The 25,251-nt window shown below is 32.3% G+C and overlaps 5 protein-coding genes across 5 annotated transcripts in view; 2 read left to right on the top strand and 3 right to left on the bottom strand.

Annotated features, from left to right (window-relative positions):
* Positions 1–63, bottom strand: part of LOC119831299 — a 4,754-nt gene extending 4,691 nt beyond the window's left edge. The window contains exon 1 of the mRNA XM_038354600.1: positions 59–63. Within this exon, the coding sequence (XP_038210528.1) occupies positions 59–63 (5 nt within the window). The remainder of the gene's footprint in view (positions 1–58) is intronic.
* On the bottom strand, positions 7–5,812 carry LOC119831298 (glycine dehydrogenase (decarboxylating), mitochondrial). The gene is made up of 17 exons (XM_038354599.1): positions 5,809–5,812; positions 5,537–5,672; positions 5,302–5,466; positions 4,989–5,217; positions 4,697–4,920; positions 4,361–4,536; positions 4,058–4,287; positions 3,806–3,982; positions 3,542–3,726; positions 3,204–3,405; positions 2,757–2,906; positions 2,185–2,297; positions 1,901–2,048; positions 1,174–1,381; positions 794–966; positions 599–679; positions 7–370 (listed from the first exon to the last, which is right to left on the bottom strand). Exons 1-17 carry the CDS (start codon positions 5,810–5,812, stop codon positions 260–262), a joined length of 2,712 nt encoding a protein of 903 aa, XP_038210527.1. The 3' UTR covers positions 7–259.
* A 2,192-nt stretch (positions 5,813–8,004) lies between these two features.
* LOC119831035 (fas-associated death domain protein) lies at positions 8,005–9,220 on the top strand. The gene is made up of 2 exons (XM_038354257.1): positions 8,005–8,378; positions 8,707–9,220. The coding sequence occupies exons 1-2, from the start codon at positions 8,069–8,071 to the stop codon at positions 9,051–9,053; spliced, it is 657 nt and encodes a 218-aa protein (XP_038210185.1). The 5' UTR covers positions 8,005–8,068; the 3' UTR covers positions 9,054–9,220.
* A 146-nt stretch (positions 9,221–9,366) lies between these two features.
* Positions 9,367–21,382, bottom strand: LOC119831034 (phosphoribosylformylglycinamidine synthase). Its single transcript, XM_038354256.1, has 23 exons — positions 21,018–21,382; positions 19,886–20,199; positions 19,512–19,648; positions 19,026–19,138; positions 18,209–18,462; positions 16,932–17,063; positions 16,563–16,691; positions 16,085–16,213; positions 15,904–15,978; positions 15,333–15,524; positions 14,784–14,957; positions 14,449–14,597; positions 13,825–14,028; positions 13,333–13,528; positions 12,807–12,936; positions 12,459–12,574; positions 12,102–12,370; positions 11,634–11,766; positions 11,394–11,495; positions 11,038–11,184; positions 10,596–10,812; positions 10,113–10,351; positions 9,367–9,832 (listed from the first exon to the last, which is right to left on the bottom strand). The coding sequence occupies exons 1-23, from the start codon at positions 21,293–21,295 to the stop codon at positions 9,642–9,644; spliced, it is 4,020 nt and encodes a 1,339-aa protein (XP_038210184.1). The 5' UTR covers positions 21,296–21,382; the 3' UTR covers positions 9,367–9,641.
* Positions 21,383–25,221: 3,839 nt separating this feature from the next.
* Positions 25,222–25,251, top strand: part of LOC119831297 (collagen alpha-1(IV) chain-like) — a 2,832-nt gene continuing 2,802 nt past the window's right edge. The window contains exon 1 of the mRNA XM_038354598.1: positions 25,222–25,225. Coding sequence (XP_038210526.1) covers positions 25,222–25,225 — 4 coding nt within the window. The remainder of the gene's footprint in view (positions 25,226–25,251) is intronic.

Raw genomic sequence — 25,251 nt, 5'->3', positions numbered from 1 at the left:
TGCCTTGAATTCAATATTATGTTATATGTTAATTATTTTAGTGCAAAATGAGAATTACTACATTAAAGAGAAATACAAAGTTAATATAAATTGAAAAGGGTGGTATTTGGCAGTGAAAATATTGTATAGCTTATAACTTATTTCTATTGGGACATAGAGAAGATCAATGTGGTATTTTATTTGGAGACAGTATTTATTCTAAGAGAAGATTGTCATGAAATACATATTACATATTAATGCAAAGTTTATTTTATTTTATTTAGAAATCATCTATAACTGGAGGACATGTACAAACAAGATGTTTGTCGCCGTACATATCGTCTATTCTTCCGACTGTAGGCCATATTTTTGTTTCTCCCTTTACGAATGGCTGAAAAAGAATATACATATGAGATAAATAATTATTTTAGTTTTATTGTTTTACAACATCTACTCGTTTTATTTAAATTAATAAAAAATTTTCGACATCTGTATACAAGATCAATAAGAACATATATATCAATCAGTTCAACTTTTTCCGACAAAATAAAACTACCTACGTTTTTCATAATAAATACGAAAGCAACATAATTTATATTATAAGTAAAAAAAATCTTACTGCTGGAAATGCTGCTTGTTCCCTGCTATAAGGGCGATTCCAGTCCTCAGTAATCACATCTTCTTGAGTATGGGGTGCCATCTAAAAACAAGAAAATGACTAATAATGTCTCTCTTTTTGATTAATTTAACTAATTACATTCCAAATTTATATATCAGGCAAATTGCGAAAAATGTTCAATAGAGCATTGATTACCTTTAATGGATTTAGCCGTTTGTCCATTACACCATCTTCTATATCCTTGATTTCTTTTCTAATGGTTATAAGAGCTTCACAAAACCGTTCTAATTCTTGCAAATCTTCTGATTCAGTTGGTTCTATCATCAGGGTACCGGCGACCGGCCAAGACATTGTCGGCGCATGGAAACCTTAATGTGTAAAATACTTTCGAATTACATTAAAATATTTCAACAACTAGTGTACCATGTTAAATCATTTGATTGTTATACATATATCTGGTTTCAGATATTCAATATCGCAGAAATTAATTTCAATATCAGAATTCATTAAGGAAAGAAATTTACTACATCTAGATACCACTACAATGTACTTAAATGTTTCCAATAATGACTTACCAAAGTCCATTAATCTCTTGGCAATATCTCCAGGTTCAATATTAGCAGTCTTTTTAAGGTCTCGCACGTCGATAATGAATTCATGCGCAACGAGCCCCCTCTCGCCTTTGTACAGGGTCTTGTAATGGCCATCGAGTCTCCGAGACATGTAGTTTGCATTGAGAATAGCCACCTGGGTTGCGCGCTTTAGACCTTTTGGCCCCATCATCTAGAAGCAGTGATGGCTCAGTGGTAAGAACCTCGGACTCAAAATCAATAAGTCGGATGTTCGAGATCAGGCTAGCGCACAAGAAATAAATTGATTTTTCAATTTATCTGGGCATGTAGATAACATTACCACTGGTCAAACTGTGAGGGAAAAGATCTGGAGGAAACCGACAAGTCCTGTCTAAGAAAATTGAATCGAAAGTTCGACGTCATCTGCCTATTCGCACCAGGCCAGCGTGGTGGATTATACCCTTATAGGAGGCCTGTGGTCCAGCAGTGGGAACGTATGACGGGCTGATGATGATCTAGAAATTTTGCTTTGGATAGACTTCAAGACAAAAACACCTTTTCTAGTTATTTTGAACAGGACGAAATAGAAGCTATATTCGCTCGACTAATTGAGTTTTGAACTGAAAATAATTTCTTTAATCGGCAATTTTTCCTTTATCTATTGCAAAGAAACAAACTACTCTATCCTATTTATAAAATACATATCGATCGTAGATGCAGTTTAACTCACTTTGATATACGCCCATGAAATTGGCAAAATAGCTGAGGACCCATAAGGCGCGGCACTCACTGAACCAAAGCTATGAGCTGCTTCACCGAGGTCAGCTAGCGGGTCTACTACCGGGTGAGAAGGCAGGAATGGCGCTAAGTGTGCTTTCCTAATTATAAAAAAATGTATGCAATAAAAATTGTACCCAATGCGGATCTCAAATACTATATAAGTTTTTTGTTGTTAAAATATAACTAAATTATTCGATAAGCATTACGAAATCGAAATAAAAAACCACTACGTACACTCCAATAGGACCCATGCCGGGGCCACCGCCACCATGCGGAATACAGAAAGTTTTGTGCAAATTGAGATGAGATACGTCGCTTCCGTAATCACCAGGACGACAGAGACCAACCTGCAAATGACGTCAAATTAAAATTAGGTTTTATTTATATCATCGTCGGCAATGGAGCTGGTGGATCGCCTGATAATCGCTGCCACTGCATACGAAATTTGCAGAGGTGTAAGGTCGATTACAGATTTTAAGCTTCTAGAAATTGATTGCCGACTATAAATTGGAAAGGGTTTAAGAAAGGAATAACGAGAGGAATAAATGAAAAGACAGGGAATCGTAAGGAAAAGTATATGGGCCTCTGGCTACCCCAGTCACCGAACTAAATACAGTAGCATGCTACTATATCACACCAGTTTTCTGTGAGGATTGGTACTTCTCCGGTGCGAGATGTCCCAATTCGTACCGAAGCGTACTCGACTCCCACATACCATCACATTACATTTAACACTAAAGCATCCTTCAAATCTTAGATTCATCAATTAAATTCAAAAGTTCAGATAAAAATAAAAAAAGTTTTACCTGTGCATTCATATTAGCTCCATCCAAATACACTTGGCCGCCATGTTTGTGCACCAATGCGCAAACGTCAGCTGCCCTTTCATCAAACACTCCGAATGTGCTTGGATATGTTAACATCAAGCAGGACAACTTCTCACTGTGTTGTTCAACCTAAAAGCATTGAATGAAATTATATTCGAAGCAATTAGCTTAATCTCCTAAATTAATTGTTGAAAATATATGGATAAGTACATATGGATTTTTGGAAACAAAGTGAAACGACATAATATATCTACTTGCTATCATTTTTATATGAAAATACCTACTAGATATGCCCCTGTTGTTTACATTGGGTTTCTAATACTGTAGGAATTTTTAAAATCGGACCTGTTCCTGAGATAGGCGCGTTCAACCAAACAAACAAACTCTTTAACTTTATCATATTAGTATAGAAGTACTGGTACGTACCATTTCTTTAAGATGCTCCATATCTACATCACCGTTGGAGGTTACACGGATGGCACAAACCCTCATTCCGGCCATGTGCGCAGACGCTGGGTTCGTTCCATGAGCGCTAACTGGAATCAAACATATGTTTCGACCCGTGTCTCCTCGGAACTCGTGGTATCGCTTGATTGTTCGCAAGCCTGCGTATTCTCCTTGTGCTCCACTGTTTACAAACGTTAAGATACAATAGATATAAACTAGTTAAATCAAAATCAAAACTTCAATTTGAAACTTATTTAGTTCTGAAACAAACTATATTCATGTGAAAAGATAAAATTTACTTCGTAAATACAAGTTACCTATTAGGTTGGAAAGAAACACGATCATAGCCAGTTATAGCGCAAAGATCTTTGGCAAGCTCTTCGAACAGTGTATGGTATCCTTCACACTGATCTAGAGGAGCAAACGGGTGGATTTCAGTAAAATGTTTAAAAGAACATGGCATCATTTCTGTTGTAGAATTTAACTTCATCGTGCAGGATCCCTGTCAAAATAATTAAACACATTACACATGGAGAATAACGAACTTCCAAATACAAGCAACAGTTTTTTACAATCCTTACCAGTGGTATCATCGAATGCACTAGAGAAATGTCTTTATTTTCCAGTCTCTTCATGTATCGCACAATTCTTGTTTCGGAATGATGGGCGCTGAAAACGGGATGAGTTAAATACGGTGATGTCCTTCGAAATGGTCCGTTTTGTACACTGCGTGATCGAACATCTCCATATTGCATTACCTGTATTAAATAATGAAAATTACTCCTTATCAATTGATTATTTCTTGTGCCAAAGAGATATTTGTGATTGTATACCTCGTCTACTTTCTTACAGTCGAATATCCAAAGTAAATCGTCAACATCTTGCATGGTAGTTGTTTCATCTAAAGCTACTCCTATAGCACCATCCTCAAAGTAGCGAAGATTCATTTTTTTTTCCTGCGCCCTTAATTTGATCGCGTCTGTATCGTGATCTGGATTCGGGACTATATGAAGCGTATCGAAGTACACATCGTTTGATTGTTTGTGTCCACGTTGTCGGATACCTGCAGTCATCATTAAAGAAAATTAGGTCATGTCATTTGTTTTAGTAAAACTAATAAAATAGCAATAATTTACCGTGATCCAAAACAAGGGTAGCATTGTGAACCCTAGTGGCTATATCTCTGAGGCCCTGTGGACCATGATATACAGCGTACATTGCAGACATGTTGGCCAAAAGCGCTTGAGCAGTACATATATTTGAAGTCGCTTTATCACGACGAATGTGCTGTTCTCTTGTTTGCAATGCTAATCTGTAATAATCTTTTTTGATTAATTACTTAACGCATAGAGCATTGAATATTAGATACAGTACAATTATCGGTTTTTACGTCTAATCTTCTAAATATGTATTGGGCGAATTTTAAGTACATTTAAATAATCTACCAATAATTCAAAAGTATAATAACTTACCTATAAGCATCCCTTCCAGACGCGTCCCTGGTCACGCCAACCATCCGGCCTGGCATAAGTCGCACTAGAGCATGTTCTGCTGCGAAAAATCCAGCATGTGGACCTCCGTAACCAAGAGGCACGCCGAACCGCTGCGACGTACCCACCGCTAGAGCTGCTCCACATTCAGCTGGTGGTCTCAAAAGCGCTAAAGCTAAGAGGTCTGTGGCCACCACTACTAACGTCTGAAATAAAATTGGCGTTATAAAATAAAACATTACAACGTACATAATGTTTGCCTTTATAAACTTACACCGTGTTCCTGAGCAGCTGCAGCTAAACCAGAATAATCATACACTAGACCTCTCGTATCAGGACATTGTAGTAATACTGCCGAAATATCTCGCTGTGCGAAATCAGCCTGCCTCACGTCTGATAATACTTTGACTTCTAAACCTAGAGCATCCAATCTCGTTTGGACTACTGCTAACGTTTGGGGATGCAGACGTTCTGATACTACAAACTTTGTTCTTTTATTGTGTCTGAAAATAACAGAATTTATTTTATCGACATCTTGTCTGAAGCAAAATATAGATGAGGTGAAAAGATATTAAAACAATAATTACCTATGACATAGCGATAAGGCTTCAGCAGCAGCAGTTCCCTCATCAAGTAATGAGGCATTTGCAACATCCAATCCAGTCAAATCGCTAACCATCGTTTGGTAATTGAGTAGACCCTCTAACCTGCCCTGGGCTACTTCGGGTTGATACGGCGTATACTGAGTCGTCCTAAAATTTCATAACAATCTCCAACATTGTTGCTATCGAAAAGTGTATGTTACTATTTTATCATACATACCATCCTGGATTTTCAAACATATTTCGCATAATTGTATGTGGAACACAACAATTGTGGTACCCCATTCCAATATACGAGCGCCATATTTGATTCTTTTCAGCAATTTTTCTTACTCTTTCAATTAGATCATATTCACCTGAAATTCAAGTATTAAATATCTATATAATATTAAATTAAAGTATTAATCATAGATTATATAGATATTATATGATTGTCCATTTTGATCTCACAGCTTTCAAATTATTGCAATTAGTATATTTAACATTCCTTACTCATTGGATCATTGATGTCCATAAGCCCATTGAGTTGAATTTGCTTCGGCACTGCATCGTTTGTGAGTTCATCTAAGCTCTAAAATTAAAGGTAGTCTTAATTTATAAATGTAGAAAAAAATATAATTTATTAGATAAGGAAGAAGAGGATTAGATAGCCCGGAGGAATAAAATTTGTTTTTTTTTTTCATTCACGTTTTTAAGTAGAATGCGCATGCGCATTGAAAATACGTAATTTCACAAAAGAGAATGAATATTCAAGTTTTTCTTTATCTTTTTGATAAACCTTGACTATTATGAATGTCGAAAATAATATGTTATACGTTTAAATAATAAATACATCTCCGGTGAAGAGGATCAATCTTTTTTTTGTATCTTTTATATACATCACTCATTTAGAAAGTAATTTTACCTTATAGCCCAAAAGATCTAGCATAGTAACTACATCTTGATCCCTAGGGCCGATGTGACGACTAGGGAAATCGACTCTCTCAGGGAACAAACGATCATTTTTTGAACTTATATTTGACAAACAACGGAAACACGCACTTCCATATTTTAAGCTCTCCAATTTTTTGTGTAATTGATTATAAATGTTCACTGGTTTCAGTAATCGATTCATTTTTAAAAAAAATTATTCACATTATTGTCCGCTCGCATGAAAGCTATACAATATACTGATAGTAAGGTCAAAGCTTAATAAGACAACACTAAAGAGATAAAGAAATAAGCAAATACACACTAAGTAAAATTTATTTGTATTGCATGAGCATTGTTTGTTACAAATGACCTCTTATCTTATATTACTTACTTAATATTTTATGTACCCATATCGGATACTTATGTACATGATTATTATTGCGTGAAAAATCACAATGTCTATAAATATCACAGACCAGGTACGTGGCATGCTTCATCGTGGCAAGTTAATGGGAAAGGTATACATCATCGTCCTTAATTAGAGGAAATTCAAAATCTGTAATGTATAAATTTGTACGCATACATTAGACTGCCAATAATTGTATCCCATTTAATATGCTCAAGTTTCAATAGCTGTGAGTTTTCGTTAAAATAAGTATAATAATGTTTTGTATTATTATTAATCGTTGATTTTTAAACTTCGTGGGTCATTTATAGGTACGTACGTGAATTTTTCAGGAATGTTAAGGTATATGACCCACCCATGTACCAGCGTTTGGTACGTTTTATTAGGAATTATAGTCCTACAATTCCACGAGATGATATTTAAATTCTTTAATATTATTAATATTATCGAAAATTGTCAAGAACACTGATTAAATGAGCAACGTTGAATAATATAAATAGCAATAATACTATATAATATGAACTATTTGAAGATTGATTACAGCTGAGCTACATTGCATAACCGTTAGCAGGACCTGGGATTTCATATTGCCTTGATAATAGCCCCATGCGACACTCTGTAATATAAGTATATACGCAAAGTTAATGAATTTACAAATATATAGAATAATTAATACAAGTAATATTTACAAAATAAAGCCTCTGATTACGTTAGTCTTCATACATTTCCCCAATATTTTAGTATTTATTAATAATTTAATAACCTTCTTCATTTCCAAATTCTAGCAAAAAATGTTGATCTTACTCCAAATTCCAAAATTTCCAAATTCTAGCAATAAATGTTGCTCGGACTCTAAACATTCATATTACAAAATTATAATTTTGCTAAAAGAATTATATAGCAAGTAAGTAGAAAGCAAGTAGAAATGTGAATCCGACTGATGTGGATATGTTCCAGACATTTTATCCGCACCTAACACGCATGATTATTCATGTCTTAAGATTCTATATGGCACGGAATATAAAATATACACCTGTGTTATATATTCCGTGGGACTGAAATAGTAGATATTGACTCAAAGTCCCTAAATAAAATAGAATTACAAAAAAAAATGTAAAAATAATTTCCAATTGTGCCAAAAAAATACTTCTGGGTGGTACTCGCAACTACATTATTCGTGAATTCGTGATCAAACGTTTTTATTAATTATAGCCCTTTCTATCCGTTTTTAGAGTTCCTAGTTGCCCTTTTTAGAAAAACAAGTTGACAACACTGCTTATAATATAATTATGGCAACTTGCCATTAACATTTGACGAGCAACTTTATTATTGGGTAAATCCGTAAAAACTTATGTTGTCTTATGTCATATGTCATATGTCAGAAAGTATGTCTGATTATTAAACGTAACTAAATTATATTTTGTCTTTACTAAAATGACGTTATCCGAGTACAGTAAATTAAAACAACAAGTTGTATATAATTTGGGAACCTGCGAAAAACACAATCGAATACTCAACCAGTTAAAAAACCTTTACAAAAAAGATATCCATTCAAAAAGAAGATTTGAGCAAATAAATACAATTGGCCAGTTACTCCGAATTTTAGAAATTAGAGAAGTTTTATCAGAAGATAATGTTTCACCTTTGAAAGAAATTGCTTGTTTGCTACAAAGCAATGATTTGCTCAAAAGTATCAGTGAATATGAATTGACTCATGTTCCTAGAACGTATATGAATTATTATGGTGAGTTATTATCATACAAAAAAATATTCTTTTAAGATTTATGTATGTAATAATGTTCAGTTCATATCGGCTTCCTCTAATTTTAAACTAAATCATTTAAATTACACTATAACTCAAATGTGGCTTTTAATTATTTCTTGTTTGTTTTGTCTCCACCTGTATTAGGATAATAATTTATAATGGAGCCAAAGTGAACAGTGTCATATTAAAGCTTGCAATTTTTTTTAATTCCCCAAATACAATATTTTACACATTCATATACATTAGGTACTAAGGACTGACGCATTAATGATTTTTAAACAATATCCAAATTTGTTGTATTTTTTAGCTCACCACAATGTATCAGAATCAGAATCCATAGACAGTATTCCGAAAGGTCATCCATATGGAAATATAAGTGCAAGGAAAAAGGCAAGAATAAATGAAACAATAGTTGAAGAAATTGGAACATACTGGAGAGATCTTGCCAGAAATTTGAAAATCCAAGAAAATAGAATTGATGAAATTGATACTCAAAAATATACATTAACTGACAAAGCCAGAGAATTACTTAAAATTTACCAACATAAGGCAGATCCACAAAGGGGCTTTTATGTGCTCTGTGATGCTTTAGAAAAAGCAAGGAGAAAAGACTTGAGTAAAAATTTACAGGAAATAATGGTTATGAACATTTAATTGTTTCATTGATATAATAATAACATGTTAAAATTCAAAAAATTTATTATTCTTTAAAACAACACATGTATAGTTAAAAACTTAGTTATAAACAGGAATGTTGAAATATATTTTAAAAATATATTTTTATTTTTATATAAAAACTATTTTTATTATTTTATTTTTATATAGTCCTTTTTATAGAAATTCTTAAAAACTTGTTATAAAAACAACAGTAACGCAACTCATTATATAAATGGAATGTAAAATATTTCAAACAAATGCTCTGTATTATTGCACAAATTCCATGTTATTTTTGATTTAAAATATTCGAGGATACATTCCATTGATTTAGAGATTTCCTTATCCTAAATTACATACTATTATTTAATAACAAAAATACCCTAAAGAATCTTGATGCATATATACATTCAAGCCTCATAAAAACCAATGATGCAAGATTTAATCCAGTAAAGCAAAAACAAATATATATAAATATCGTGATTGAACTTTCAATACAGATTTTTAAATTTCACTGCTATTTTCCAAGCAATAATACATAATGTGTAATAAAATAACAGCTAGTATGTTTTTTATACTTTGAAAAACCTAATTTTGTGCAGAGGCCCAAGTGTATGCGTTTTGGAAGAGACGTAGCCATGGCGAAGCATTGCTAGCTGGGTTTGATGTGACGCCTCTTGCTTGCTGAGTAGGACATTGCCAACGTAACACACAGCGTTCAGGATGAGGCATCATCGCCACATGACGTCCATCGGGTGATTTCACTCCAGCTATACCAACTGTAGAAAGAAAATAATCTAAATGTATTATTATATACAAAAAAGAAAATTGTATTAGTTACACTATTTACTAATTTCAATGTCTGAATTTTACCAATATCTGAATCGTTTTTAGATCAATACCAAGATAATTTATATCAGAATCTTGTTAGCTATGAATCATATATATAAAAAAAGCAGAAGCATAATCTTCTACATTTAAAAATAAAAGCCAAAGACATTAGCTTTTGCACTTTTGAAACAACATTGCTACATTAATTATTCTTAACAGAATACATACTTGGACTGCCATTAGGGTTCATAGGGTAGATTTCAGTGGGTACTCCTTCATCGTCCACATATTGCATAGCGACTTGTCTATTCTTATGCAATTGTTCCAATACGGGATTTGATAATGTAAATCTTCCTTCACCATGAGCTACCCACACGCCAAGCACGCTGCCTCCCATGCCTTGGAACCAAACATCTTGCTTTGTGGTGTCTTCGCTAATTTTCACTGCACTCCAGCGGCATTCGAATCTATGGTTAAGATTTTTTGTTATTAAAAAAAATAGACTTATGAATATTTTTACTCAAGAAAATTCCGATGGGAATGACTAGTATCCTAGTTAAAAAAAAAAAAATCGTTCTATAGCGGCGTGAAAGAATGACAAACAAACACTTTCGCATTTACAATATTTGGGAGGATATTATCTTAATTCTATTTTACAAAGGAAGTTAATACATTATAGATATATATTATTTTTTTATTACAGCATGTTACCTCTCAGACAAATTGTGATCAAGGAATATTTGTGTCTTGCGAACGGTCGTGTTGTTTTGTTCCGGATCGATCCAGCCCAAGAGTGCCATCAATTGGCAACCATTGCACACGCCCAGTGAAAACGTGTCGTTTCTATTCTTGAAGTGCAAGAACTGATTGTATAGTGCTTCAGAGAATAGGATACCAGCTGCCCAGCCTTTGGCTGAACCCAGAGTATCTACAAATAGAATATAAAAGATATTTATTTTTTCAATAACGAAATACAAGACAACAATAGAGACAAATACATTTCAAATTTGTTTAGTACAAGTCTCAAAATTGTAAAAATTACGGCAGTTTCATAATATATATAAATTTTAATAGAAATAGACATGAAATTCTATATTTTCTTATGTAATACAAAATCGTTATGTTTTATAATACAATAACAGTAATAACTCACCGGCATAACTGAATCCGCCAGGGAACACTAATCCTTGGAAAGCATCTAGTGTGATCTTCTTCGATTGCAAATCGCTCATAGTCACATCGAAAACTTCGAAGTTCGCCATCATGAGAGAGGCTATCATTTCGCGGTCACCGTTTGTACCTGTATTGATAAATATATGAAAGTAAAGAAATATTTTTTATTACAAGCCAAAAATACAAAAACAATAAGTCCAGTAGTTAATCCAGTATTCTTCTATAAAAATAAAAGAAACAAACCAACATATAAACAACAAAATTTCATTGATTTTCAGAAGTCACAAAATGTTATACAAATAATTTAAAATTGTCAATATTATTCATAAGAAATACCTTCTTCACGCAGGACTGCAACTTTCACAGACTTAGTTTTGACAACCGCCGCCGAGGGGTCGAAGGTGACATTGTATGTTACACCCTTACGTTTTTCCAAACCTACATCATAAAAAAACAAATAGCTTAATCATCACGTTCAAACAATTGCAAATTTAAAAAAAAATATATATAACAGAAAAAAGAATCTTGTACTATCTGGGCATAAAAAAGAATAATAATTAACAACGCTATTCTCACCATCCCATTCTTGTTTTATACATTCTGAATTAGCTTGCAAGCATTCCAGCTGGTAGCTAGTTTCTTCCCACATTCTAAACACGTTGATTAGTTTTGAATCCAGAACTTTCTGCCTGTTTACCTTGACAACCACCTGTAAAATATTTACAATACACAATAAGCATAATATATAGGTAGAATTTGAAAATGTATAAAGGTGAATAAATTGATAGAAGATCTAATTCATTACGATTAATTTTAATTTAACAATTTTAATATAACACTTAACTGACTGATTTGTAAACTGAGTGATTAGGCAAGAACTTCTATTCATTTGATAATAAATTTCCGATATAAACTAAAATTAACGTATTTAATTATATACTCATTTATGGTATACAACAATTTTTGTAAAAAATGTTCCCAAAAATCTCAACGAATAATAAACTATATTGTAAGTGTATATTTTGAATGCATTATGGCACTTACGTCTGATTGCATGCCATATTTCCCAGTTTTGCCAATCACTGTAGCACTAACTCCGTTCTTGTTATACTCATTCAAGATGTATTGGGTATCATTCTGATCTACTTCTATTACAATACCAAGTTCTTCGTTAAACAGTGTGTTAATAAGTGATACTTGGGAATCCACTTGTATGTCCAATTCCAAACCACGAATCCCGCCAATACCCATCTCCAAAACTGTTGTAATAAAACCTCCTTCGCTAATGTCGTGACCAGATAGAAGTTTTTTCTCTAAAAATAAAAAAAAATATAATTGCCATATTTTTACAAAATTTTATAGAGAACAATACTCTGTATACTCTCATTTTAAAAACTATACCTTTGAGTAGTTTCTGTGTTACTTTGAACAATGATTTTAATATTTTAGGATTGTCCAAGTCTGGTGGATTATCGCCCAGCTGTTTATAGCATTGTGCCAAAGCTGAACCGCCAATTCTAAAAGCATGAAACATAATATTTTATCACTTTGATTAAATACAGTTTTACTGAAATCTAAATCTATTGGAAATAACGGCAATATCATTTTTGTATGTTCAATTACCCAGAACGAACTTATTTCTGTATAGATATATTATTCTGTATGTAGTAAGGTAAGGATAATGAAATTGTTATACATATTCCAATGAAGAAAGAATACTTATGTTGAATGTTATCAAATAATAATCACCTATACTGTCCCGGCGAAGCAGGAACATGAACCAGCACTGACCCTTCTTTAACAAGAGCTGGTTCGATCTTTACTGTGATATCAGGGCAAGGAGCATATGTTGATATTACTAGCGTGCCTGGAGACTGGACTGCAAATAAAAATTCAATGTGTGATTGTTATCTGATAATTCTAACATTTCATAATTATATATAGAAATCTTCTGAAAGCAAAGGTGCTTTAACAGATTATATATAATAATACATTATAATTACCTTTGTATCTCATATAAAAATATCAACAAAGCTTTTTTTTTGTGTTAAGAAATCGAAATTCGATATTTGTCAGAAGAGCAGTGTATTGTGCAACAATTACACTTCTCTATGAAACCTTATTTATATATTTCATTTTACCAAAATACAATAACTAAATACTTAAAATCTCAATCAATCATCAATCATCAAAATATTATAATATTACAAGTGAAATTTCACAGTGTACAACATTAAGAAAAGCCATCTTGTTAAGATATATACAATATAATTACCTGTTTTTCCATCGACACTAGCGCACATAGACAAAGAATCCTTTCCTCCGTCAACGGCCACGCCCAACTCCGCCATAGCAACAGTGAGAGCCTTGCAAGCTATCACTAGAGCGCCACCCTGCGTTCCGGTTTTACCCGGCCACATCCAGTTACCGGAACACTTCACGTCTTCCAAGTCTGATATACCCGCAAAGACCTGTTAAAATAACCTTTTTTTTATTGACACACCCATCATTGCAAAACAAAAAACAATTTGAATTAACTTTTTTTTACGTATGTTAGATAGGGCAATATATTATTTTTATGAAATGAATCATTTATACAGTTCGACGACATGTGACATCTGCCAACCCGCACTTGGCCATCGTGGTGGATTATAGCCTTAACCCTCATAGGAGGCCGGCAGGAAGGAGGATGATGATGATGAATCTTTTATACAAGTTCTATAGCGATGATTCTATATCTGTATATAAACTTGTATTATATCCTTACCAAATTAGTGAGAGCTTCGCCAAGCGACAATCGGGCACCGGCAGCGGGATCCAACAAGCCCTTAATGTTCTGGGTGCCAATAGAAGTTGCTGAGCCAACAAGGTCGTTATACGATAAAGCGATAATAGCATAGTCAGCTAGCGGAGTGTGAAGCGGTCCTACACACTGCTGTTGTGCTATTAAACCAGTAACACAACGATCAACCTAAAAAAATTTAATTTGTTAATGCTCATATAACGTACTACTACAGAAATGATACTTTAAGTTGCATTTGGGAAAATGCATGTTATAGTAACGTAACAGTACAAAATAGATAAAAATTATCTGGGATCTTCAAAGTTAGAGTGAACAGGTACCTTCTAGGGAAGCGCGCTCCATCCTAGACTACATCTACGATTACCAGTAGGCGAGATGGTAGTCAAGCGCTTCCCTATCATACATTAAAAAAAAATCATAAACTTTTAATCTTGTTCAACAAGCTGGCTTCACCTTATAATTTATTGTTAATAATCTAATTGAAAATTTAGAATTTATCACATAAATCATAAAATAGGCATTTTAAACTTACAAATATTAATGTATAAAATGCTATTAAGGTAGAAAAATATATATGGACAAACTCACTTTATTTGTCAAGTAGCGTTTGCTGGCCACATTAACAAGCCTCAATACTCTATTAAGAGCTTTTTCTACTGTGATGTCATGTGGCAGGGAAAGAGGTAATTTAGTTCTCTTCTCAGATTGCAAGTTAAATGTTTTTCTTGGCATATTTCCTGCAAAGAGATTCTTTGATTAGAAGCCATACTGCTAATGGCATATAATAATATATTAAATTATGGTACTAATGGTCATAATGTCAAACATTAGTAAATATTAATAAAATTGAGAATATAGCTGTTAAATTTATATATTAATGTAATCTTAATACAACTGATTGAAAGAAAAAGAAAAATACAAACCTAAAACGGCCTCCAAATGCAAATCATACGGCATTTTAGAAGCAACATCTGGTTTCTGTCTATCAGATCTCTTGATATACGCGTCGTTATAGGAGTCTTCGACAAGGCTCATGTAACCATCACCGGTGACTTCGCCGACAAATGATACTGGACATCTCTCACGTCGACATATTTCTAGAATAATTTTGTAATTATTCCAAAAATTAACGAAACAACAAATTAATGTTTTACGTTAACTTTACGTCTTAACTTAATAACTTAATGTTATAATTGTTAGTTTAAATTTTCCATCAATTCCATCTCAAATTAATTAAGTAGGGTATAGTATGTAATTAAATTCAACAATTACTTAATAAAAGCATTCAATAGTTACAAATATAATTTTATATTTACCTCAATTGCTGGTCCACTAGTTGTCATTAGTTAGCAATAAAAATTAAAACCGTTAAAAACTTCATAAACTTTGCATAAAAAAATAACACAAATTAAAATGCTTGTATGCAACTATACCATATCAACAACCATTATTTAAAATTCAACTCAGCTTACCTTCAAGTATATTCCTATTTTCCTTCTTACACAGTAAAGCATCGTTTTCTTGGTACTCAGCACCCCAGAGTTCTAGTGTTGTGATAGTGGGATCACCCAATTGGAATTCTTTAGTGAACACCACAGCACCTTCAGGTTCGACTAACTCTTTCAACACATTACCATTGCCACCAGCACCTTGATCATGGATTGCTGAAATTTTAATATTTTTTATTTGCTATATTAGTTGGGACATAAAAAAGGTTAGACGGCTGATAATCTTTTTTTTCATAAATCCATATGTTATAGATATAACTATAATATTTTTACACCCTCTGGAAAAAATTGTCAATAACCACAGTTGTTATATAATATTTTCTATGACAACATATATTGTCACCTGAGTTATTGGCAAAAAAGTAACACAATAAATTCATTTCTAGAAAAACGATACAGAAAATGTTTGTTTATTTTTAAAATTGGAATTTTTTTACTAAAATTAAAAGTTTAAATGAAATTAGTGATTTAATAATATAGTTTGTCTGGATGAATTATACTGATAAGATGAAATACTGATGTGAAAGAAACTTACATTCAACAGGGTTTATGTCAGCTTCTAGGCATCCTCGTACAACTCTATTAAGACGATTTCCCATTTCAGCATCACCTTTAGAAAACATATATTATTTTTTAATTTTTATTTGTAATTGGTATAATAATTTCAAGTATAATATTGATTCCTTAAACAGGAATCAAGTTCAATATGTGAATACCTCTCTGTACTGCTCCAAAGTCCAAAGCATGATCTCTCGAATCGCCACCCTGTACAGCCACGGAAGATGCGGCCCCACCTCCCACTCCGATACGATATACTGGACCGCCCACTTTTACTAAAAACATACCTACACAGCAAAAAAAAAACACTATTTAAATAATTCTTCTTACCCGACCCACAGAACATTTCCATTTTCGCAATATTCTTAATTTTATTATTGCTCTTGGTGGTTGAAGCGTAGCTATCCAACCCAAAAATAATTTTTCAATTTTAACCAGTAGCGTCTAAGATAATCTGGACTCTTTAGCTTCATTAAATAAAGATTATTAAATAATAATAGTTATATTAAGAAAACTTTTTATTGATAAACTTCTTCAGTAGACAAAGCAGTTCTAACACAGTATTCGCTACTTTTCGCGTAAAAATCTTAATTTAAAAGGACTGAGAAAAAAATCTTAGAAAAAAACCTTGTTTACCTTTCTCTGGCTTGTTCTTTTTAATCATATTATGGGGCATATATCCAATACCACCACTGAACATAATTGGTTTTATGAATTCTTCGCGAATATTATCACCATTTACCAATCCATACGACTGAACAAATCCTATGAAAAGAAAGAATAAAAAGTATATAACAACAAAATTATATCCATGTCATTTATACTATATTTTATTGCCTAAATTATTCATAATTTTATAAATGTTTCATCTCTCATTTCACATAGACCGACAATCAAATGCCGTTCATTACTTTATTATAGTCGTATTATTTATATAATAAATTTAAATCAATTGAAAACTAATTTTATCCTATCATCAACACCTTATTTTAAAGATCCAGATACCTGATACAAGTGGTTCACCAAACTTATTTCCATAGTCAGAAGCTCCATTACTCGCCTCGATTATAATTTGCAGAGGGCTTGCGAAATTGTTGGGATATTTCCAGTCCTTTTCTTCCCAGGGTAGGTCATATCCTAAGTAGATCGAATTACTATGTAATCGTAAATTAAAATTATGTACATTATCTTATACCTATAAACGAGAAACTTTTTTAGAAAATGTCATATTCGTGTTTTATTCGTGTTTTATCGACTTAAACTTACTTGTGTTTGAGTAGTCCCAATTTATTATGATTCTTCCTGACATCTAATGGCGAATAATAATACTATAAATGCGAAAGTTTGTGAGGATGGATGCATATGTATGCGTGCGTCTGTTACTCTTTCGGGCAAAAACTACTGAACCGATTGCAATGAAATTTGCTTCGTAGATAGCTGGACAACTGAAATAACACATAGGCACTTTTTATACCGATATTCCTACGGGATACGGACTTACGCGGTTTCAACCGCGGGTCCCAGCTAGTATAAATTTAAATGTGAACTCCGATGTGTATGATGTAAAATGTGTGAAAATGTTTCTTTGCTTTTTTTTATAAAAAAAATGTATAAAGCAACCCAACTGGTTTTCTTTGACGATCCCGCCGTTCCCCAAAGTAAAACGACCAAATGAACATAAAATATCCCTAATGTTTATAAGAGAAATAGCTAAGTATTTTCTTCTAATCGGTTGACCCCAATACGGCCAAAGACACACTTTCCAATCAAGCCCCATGACCATGAAGATCAAGATTATTTATATAATTTTTTATTTTTCAAATATTCAAAAGTTTCGTTAAATGCTATTAAAACAATTTTGTAAGTCATGTATATTGTACTTACAAGCTATATAATTTATTATGTTATATATTAAACATAAACATCTCATCAACAGTGATTGTAAATTTTACGAAATAATTTGTTGTTATGAATAAATTGTTTTCGTGCAAACATAATAATATGGCGTCATAATCACAATTATGATATATATAGATAATGTCGGTATTAAAATCGAAGCTCTACATTGCATCATTTATTATATTCACTTAGAGAATATTCAATGCTCATTTATATCGTGATATTATTTAAATCCAACTTATGTCCCCACTAATAAACATCAATCCTGCATTCAATATATTATGCAATAATTAAAATCTAAGATTCAACTACATGTTTAGTGATAGATGATAGATGATTCCAGAGCTACAAATAACAGCATAATACTTTCATTGACTGCTCACCTGGTATCAACAAGTTCCCAACACTATATCCAGCAGTGCCAGCTACTGTATGTCCACCACGGCCCACACCTTGAACGTCTCTAATTCTTCCTCCCGTACCTGTTGTCGCTCCACTGAATGGGGCCACAGCAGTAGGCATGTTATGGGTCTCCGCTGTGAATATTATATCTGATTCAGTTTGTTCAGATATAACTTGAGATGGGACCTTTACATCACTTGGCCGTAATTTTGTGTGTTTGAAACCTTTTATAGCACTAAAAAAAAAGAAAAATTGCATAACATTTAATTTTTAGTTTTATAGCATTGAAATGCTTAGAAATTTTAAAATATTTGAAAGAATAGAAAAAAAAAACTTCAATTACTGTGGCGGGATCACGGGTGGCCGAGAGGCAAGGCGTTGCTACGGTTAGGCCAATAACGCGGGTTCGAATTCCGCCTCGTGATCAAATTTTTTCTATTCTTTAAAAATTTCTCAAGTTACATAACTCTTTATATACCCTTATGTTAAAATGAAAATTATCAGAGCATATTCAACAGAGCTTTTAAAGGTTTTTTTTTTTAATATCAATGCAAGTGAAATATTATAATTATGAAAGATAGAAGCAAATGCAGTTCTTTTTTTAATGCAATTATTTTCAGTTCTATTAACAAGTATGTTTTATGTATTTTTTAATATAAACAAAGATCTACCACCAAAAGACACAATACATGATAAATATTTTTGATATCTTTTAATATCCTTTAAAAATTACACCTTCAAATCATTCACAATTCATAAGGAGAGTCAATAATTAATAAGTAAATTTCTTTGAATTACCTGCTATTATCCCCAAATTTAATTACATTATTGTTATTTGAATACTTTTGTGTTGATGCAACCATATCAATTAAAGATTCATTGACCTCTTGGCCATCTAATATCATTTTACCCTGAAAGATAAAAGTTTTGTTACTATGTAAATAGTAATTACATGGATCTATAAAATTATAAATAATAGATCTTATCAATAAGCAATAAAAAAGGTGGTTAAAAATAATACATATTTATCTTACGAAAAACTATTCCATTAACTGTAGTGTATATTACATCAGTAATTTTGATAAGCAATGGCAATTTATCGTAAACAAGTTCAAAATTACATTACTATAGCAGAAAAATAATTATTTATGATTATTCGCATCTTATATTAATTAAACCTTATATTTGGCTCCTATAAAAAAGATTTAAAAACGATTTTGTTTTCTTTTTAAACCAAAGATATCCCATGTTCCTATAATATTCAATTGAACTCATAGATCTCACCTTAAAAAACCAATGTCTTGAATGTTCACTATTGCTCTGAGCAAGGTCAAATAATTCAACACTAGTTGGATCTCTCTTTAGTTTATTAACAAATAGGTCCATATAGAATTGCATATCCCAACTATCAAACGCCAACCCTGCATAGAATTGAGATAAGTAATTATTTGACACACAAATTTAAATTAACTTAGACAATATGTGTATTTTGTAACAAGTAGAAAACTGTATTTATGTTTTCCATTCAAGGTAGTATTAACAATAATTACAATATTAGATATTAAAGGAAATTAATTTTCATTGTTAAAGGAAATATACCTGTGTAACTACGAATAAATTCATTATAATGCATATTTTTATTGAATGCAATTAAATACCTAGTTTTTGGTTGACTTTTTCCATTGCTGGCATTCCTTCTTTTTGGAGAGGCACAACATACCAAGGTTCTAAATCTTTTGGTAGACCTTCATTAAAACTATGACGAGGAAGATTTTCCTTGGTGTATATACACTGGGTCATCCTATCATGTAATGGTGCTGCCAATTCTTCAAATAAGCTTTTACTGACACTTTTAGTATTACGGAAACTAATGAGATATCTGGTGGACACTTCAAGTCTGATAACATCATGGAGGCCAACACTTTCACATATTTGTACAGAGTTACTTGAGTCAGCTGTTGAGAAGTTAAACCTAAAAAAAATTTTTATTAAGACACAATAAAGTCTGTAAACAATACAGGTCTTAATTACTTAACTCTTAATAGTATTTATTCTAAAACAGCACAAGACACTTATTTAATGGATGCATCACAATTACAGATTTCATTGGAACGTAGCTGGGACTGTAAAATAAGACAGCTCTACAATTCTTTTTTTTCGTGATGCCCTGGATTTATTTATTATATAACATTTTATGTTTTTGAGTGCCTAAATCACGAACATACTCATGAAAGTACTGATTGTGCTGTTTTTTTTTTTGATTTTTTCGTATCTTGTATTTAGAACAATTAATTACTACTTGTCTTTAAAAAAAAATTGTCCTCTGAAAAATTATAAAAGAAACGCTTTTAAAAGGTGTTTTATGCAAATGTAACATGTTTTCCTCTCTATTTACTTTGATATATCATATTTAAAAATTATGAGAAAGAAAACGAGAGCAAATCTTACAAAACCATTAGTAGTTTTATGAATTGTGAGTATAAATACACCAAAAATCAATCTCATATCTTTGGCAACAAAATGACTGTATACCAGTGTAAATATTCAATTGCCCTCACTGAAGGTACCTAGCTTCCTACCTAGTAGTATACCTAAATCAGTATTAGTATTTTGTGTAATTATAGTGGCTAGGTAAACTTTTCAATAAAAAGGAAGTAATTCAATATCATGCAGGATATTTTATTTAAAATTAGAACTATGAATCATAAAATTAATTTAGTATATAAATATGCAGACATAATCTTGAATATATCTGTATTGAACAGTAAAAATTTAAAATAAAACTTTTACCTTGGTCCTATTTCAATAATAATCTGATTACCATCGATGAACTTATAAACTGATTCGTTCTTTAAAGAATGTGGTTGCAAAGGAGAGCTAAGTAACCACTGCAAAATTTTTATTTGATTGATATTAAGATAGTCACATCCTTCTGCAAGTTCAACATGATAGCAAATTTCAGTGGATAAATCCAAAACATCGTTATCTACTTGTCGCAATTTATCCAATATTTCTTTAGTTTTATGCGCACTAAACGCTTCACACGTGAAAAATCGTATAATACACATTTTACAGCACAACCACTTCTTATTGAGATTCCAGTTTTACTAACTCGTTACTCGAACGACCTTATCTATCGCTCACGCCGTCATGCGTGGATCGTTGACTACAAATTCGTTCAAGTGACAGTGACAGATAACAGCTGTGAACTTAAGTATGCTAGCTTAAAGCCTGTACTTTCGTTGTCAGTCAATGTTCTTGGATAATTATACGATAGGACAATTGTACATATTATTCCAAACGTCTTTGGCGTAATAAATGCGTTACGATGATAACATTAATGTTAAAGTTTATCACCATTATCTTACTAACGATAAGCCAAATAAGCCACTCATTTTAAATTAAACAATAAGCAACTTATGTAATTTTAAATGATTTTAAGTACCTTAACCTACATTATATACTTTAATTATTGAGTGTTACATAAGGAAGAACCTTAAATGCAAAATTAACTTAAGAAATCATAAAAACCCTTTTAGTCGCTGGGGTAATCAATGGTAATTAAATCGATACACATTTTTAAAACGCAATAAATATAAGGAACTAGCAAACCCGGCGAACTCCGTTTCGCCACCAGATGGCTGTATGTGAAAAATTTTCCCGTTTTTCCGTTGACTTTTTTTCCTGAATTTTCTATGCTATAAACCTTACGGAGCCCGAGACCTTTCAAACGAATGCAAAACCGTGGAAATCGGTTGGTGCGTTCTAGAGTTATAGCGTCAGGAAGGAAAAACCGACTTATTTTTATATAGTAGATTAAAGTGTGTGTATTAATGAACAAACAAGTTAAAAAAAAAAAGCTGAGAAACACGATGGATGAAAGAGTAGTATAAGACGGAATCAAGCAATTGTCTCACTTCTTCTTAAGAAGTTGGTTAAGTTCCTCTTCGAATTAAACATAGTTTTCAGAATCAAAAACAAAGGTAGGTACATCGTACCTCAAACTTTTTTCTTATATTTAACTCTGTTAATATTTTGTGACCCCCCATAGCGGACGAGCGTGAAATAGTAGCATGCTACTGTGTTTCATACGATAAATGGGGAGCAATAAGCCTCTATCCTTTTCCGCGCACTTCCCAGTCCATTCCTTCCTTCCAGTCGTCAATCCATTAATTTTTTTTAATCCTTATCCTTTACCCGAAATACTAGACGTGATTGTATACGTTGGTCCTATTCTTTGGTTCATGGGCGGTGGTGATCGCATACCAGGCGAACAACCCAATTGCCCGCTATAAAATAATAGAAAAAAAACAAAAATTTATGGAAAAATCAATAATCTCAAAGGCGTTTTCGTCTCCGTATATACTTAAAATTATATTTTCAAAATTATGTATTGAGCGCTTATTATAGAACACAAAATATAGTCGTCACTTAATTTAGAAAAGTGTAAATAATCGCATCCAGCGAGTTCGTATCCTAATTTTTGAAATCGAAAGTTTCTGATTAAAAACGAATTTAGGACAGTGTTATCGGTTATTTTAGTAACAATTTTTTATTTTATTTGAATACTTATAGTTGATTTTTATGAGTAATATAATGTTTTTCGGGGATATCTTGGTCAGAAACATGTGTAAAACTAGTGTGATCCTGATAAGCCTCTAGTTTCTAAATTTGCTATAAATGAAGACACTAAATTTATATAAGTGTAATAAGCGCTTAAGGCTCAGGCTAATAAAACAATTTTTATTATATTATAACCAAAAAGCTTTTTTTTTATTACAAAAAATCTAGTAATTAAAGAAAGTTCGCATCTGGTAACATTAAAATTTTAAAAAGAAAAGTCAGTTTGATTGGACTCATTGGGCCTTTTTTTATCATTGAACTCTCTAAATCTTGTATTGTTTGTTGGTTGTTGTTCGAATGTAAAAATTGTTTGTTTGTCATTTATTTGTTGATATTTCATTAAATAACATTTTTTCCTAAATTAATAATCATCAATTAATGTAACCTATGAAAATAAAGATGTCTAGTTACTATAAGTTTCCAGTAAAACGAGGTGGGAGCTGGCAACACTGCGGAACGGAACGGAATGGAATGCCAAGTGCGGAACAGACTGGGAGTAATTGGTTTATAGTCTGTGGTGGGGTCTGTGGACTAAATACAGAATGTATTCGTAGATGATCTGTAGCATCTGATTTTTTTTACTTTTCATTAGTACAGTAGTGTACACTTGGGTCTTGGACTAATATTTTAGTACACTATATGTAGTTGTAGTAATTGAATTATCAATTATCAAAATCAAATATCAATGAAATACAGTCATTAGTCTACCGGGCAGAAGAATATTATACTATTATTTTCACTCTCGCTCTGGCACTTGAAACCGGCATCGCTTTACCCGCGCGTCTTCGCGCAGCATCAATAATTTGTGTGAAGTGCTTCGGTGCGGAATTCTAGTTTAAATGAAGAACCATGTCCTACTATCATGCGTTTGATATAGCTCTACCCAGATAGAGTGATTTTGCCAACGCCTGCTGGATAGCTGTCACCTAGCACTTGACGGCATTGCACTTGGGAGTCGGATATTGGAAGCGGCCATCTTGTGTTTTAAGGAATATGGCGGTTAGTCACATTGGTTTATCTGAAAAAGTTTTTTAATTAGGAGTGTTACTAGAAGGTCCGAAGTGTATATTTTTTCATGATTGACATGATATATTAAAAATGCGGCTTTTTGTATAAAGATAGTTTGAACACGTTTACGTATATTATAGGTTTTAGGTAGGCGTCAGACTCGGAACTTGCAATCTCGAGCCGCCTTTAGATTTATTGATTTTAATTAAGGAATTAAAGTTTCGCCAATATGATGATGTATACGGTAAGGCTTTATTATCTTGCTTTGATATCACACTTTAATTTTAAATTAACTTATTTCATAATTAAATCCATATTCATAACCTAAAATATAATTTGCACTGACTCTGTTGCTAAGAAATATTTCATAACATTTTCAAAGTTAAATATTTTTATTTTGTTTTATGTAGGAACGGTTAATTCAGGCAAGACAAAATGATAGGTTATTTATTTTAGCTTTCTCAAACAATCTTTGATTTTTATGCAATCGAAGAGACAAATATAATTAATAAACGATATTTTTACTTTACTTTAAACCCATATTGGGAACCCCTAATGGGTTCGAAATATGTATGTTGCACACAAGTGCTTATATCGGCCATTTATTTGATAGATCTTAGTTGGCTGGCATCCGCCAACTATATGCATGTTTAATATATGTAAATAGCTTTGATAATTTTATTTCGGACTGAAATGTATCTAAGATTCATGCATCTGACCTCTTTATCTGACCTATCTTATGGTATTGTCACATTTTTGAGTTTGAATTAAATCTGTTTGTTTAAAATAGGTAAAGTCCTATCCGTTCCTACTAATGTTATAAATGCGAAAGTTTCTAAGGATGTGTGTGTGTGTTACTCTTTCGTGCAAAAACTACTGAACCAATTGCAATGATGTTTGGTACGTAGGTAGCTGGAATAACATATAGGCAACTTTTTATCCCAATATTCCTGCGGGATACGGACTTACACAGTTGAAACCACAGGGCGCAGCTAGTAGAGACTAAAGGCATCAGTGTCTGACTAATTAATTACATCCCAATCTTCACTTATACATAAACCATAATTCTTCCATTTTGTAATGTATTGCAGCAAGTAACTTGTGTACTTACATACTTAAATATTACTTTTAGGTAGGAGTTAGCTGGCTATTGAAAGAAATATTTTCTTTTGATGTACTCTTTCTTACATGTTCAATCATTTAATTTACAATTTAGAGATCTAAAAACTAACAAGGATTCGTATACTTAATTACTGATCATAGCATTGTGTAAAGAGTGAATTTTTGAAACTACTATGTGCTCTTAAAATGATATTAATGTCACTTGTAGTATGAATACCAGTAGTAGTAAAGGATTTAAAGTATGGGTTTGGATTACTCAGAGCTGTAACTC

This window comes from Zerene cesonia, chromosome 13, assembly GCF_012273895.1.
Source record: "Zerene cesonia ecotype Mississippi chromosome 13, Zerene_cesonia_1.1, whole genome shotgun sequence".
In the NCBI taxonomy this organism is placed as follows: Eukaryota; Metazoa; Arthropoda; class Insecta; order Lepidoptera; family Pieridae; genus Zerene; species Zerene cesonia.
This window is presented reverse-complemented; position numbering and strand designations above follow the sequence as displayed.